The 975-nt window shown below is 43.4% G+C and overlaps 1 protein-coding gene across 1 annotated transcript; it reads right to left on the bottom strand.

The window, feature by feature from the left end:
- Nucleotides 1–320: 320 nt before the first annotated feature.
- On the bottom strand, nt 321–975 carry LOC142574401 (uncharacterized). Its single transcript, XM_075683493.1, has 2 exons — nt 628–975; nt 321–566 (listed from the first exon to the last, which is right to left on the bottom strand). The coding sequence occupies exons 1-2, from the start codon at nt 973–975 to the stop codon at nt 414–416; spliced, it is 501 nt and encodes a 166-aa protein (XP_075539608.1). The 3' UTR covers nt 321–413.

The following is a 975-nucleotide window of genomic DNA, read 5'->3' as shown; positions in this document are numbered from 1 at the left end:
ACTGTGCTTCCCATCCCTTGGCACTACCGCTTATCTGCACTACCCATTACATCGCCTGCCCACCTGCAAGTTCTTGTGTTTTACTGCACAATTTTTTTCTTTTGCTATAAAAGTATTCATGTTGTTGCAGGGAACCATTACAATAGCTGTACTAGCAAAAAAAAAATATCCTTAGTAGACTTTGACAGTTTGTATTGGCAGAAAAAGGGTACGTTGCATATTTGCAACAGCGTGCACATAAAGAAAAAGTTGAGGAAAGCCCAGCTCATTGCGTTTCAAACTGTGACATTTATTTACATGACAATCAACAAGGGGGAACGAATAGCACAATAGAAAGCTATTTCGCTTGCTTGCTGAAAAAGCTTGGTTCTATACCTTGAGCAGTAATCAGTAAGTAATGAGAAACGATGGACTCATTTTGTTGTGTGGTACACAAAAAAGCAATTGCTCTTGTTTGTGGAACAGAGATGCACTCCACACTTAACGCAGTACCTCATGCAGACTTCTGTGCAGCCAGGAAGCTTGCAGCGCTGCCGCTTCTTGCTCCAAAGAACCCAGTGACCAACCTGAGGAAAGAAATGAAAACAATGAGCACTGAGACAAAGCCCCATAGATTAGAAATAATACCTGATCTAGCCTGACATCCTGAGTTGGAGTTGGAGCTGATGTTCTTCTTTTTTTCTTCTCATCAGAGGCTTGTTCTACTGACTCATTGCTAGGCCTTCCTCGCTTCTTCAGCGCCGTCTTCCCAGCCTTGCAGAGTGATGCAGCCAGGTCCATCTTGAACTCAGCCAACGGAAGTAGCCGTTCGGTGTACTGATCACGTTTTTTCGTGACATTCCTCTTGTAAAGCAACCAAGCATTTACAGTTGTCAAGTCTAGGATGTGCAAAAAAACACGAAAATAGTATCTCTTCGACCTCAGGTAGGGACGGTAAATGGAGATGAGGGAGTTCAAAATGTCGACGCCTCCCAT

Source organism: Dermacentor variabilis, chromosome 3 (assembly GCF_050947875.1).
Source record: "Dermacentor variabilis isolate Ectoservices chromosome 3, ASM5094787v1, whole genome shotgun sequence".
Taxonomy (NCBI): Eukaryota; Metazoa; Arthropoda; class Arachnida; order Ixodida; family Ixodidae; genus Dermacentor; species Dermacentor variabilis.
The sequence above is the reverse complement of the archived record's forward strand: the minus strand, read 5'-3'. Positions and strand labels throughout refer to the sequence as shown.

What these genes read in the sequence shown, in the direction of transcription:
- LOC142574401 (XM_075683493.1), bottom strand. Translation starts at nt 975, where the DNA reads ATGGGAGGCGTCGACATTTTGAACTCCCTCATCTCCATTTACCGTCCC. An exon ending in AGGATGTCAGGCTAGATCAG is followed by an intron (nt 567 to 627) that starts GTATTATTTCTA and finishes TTCTTTCCTCAG; the next exon opens with GTTGGTCACTGGGTTCTTTG.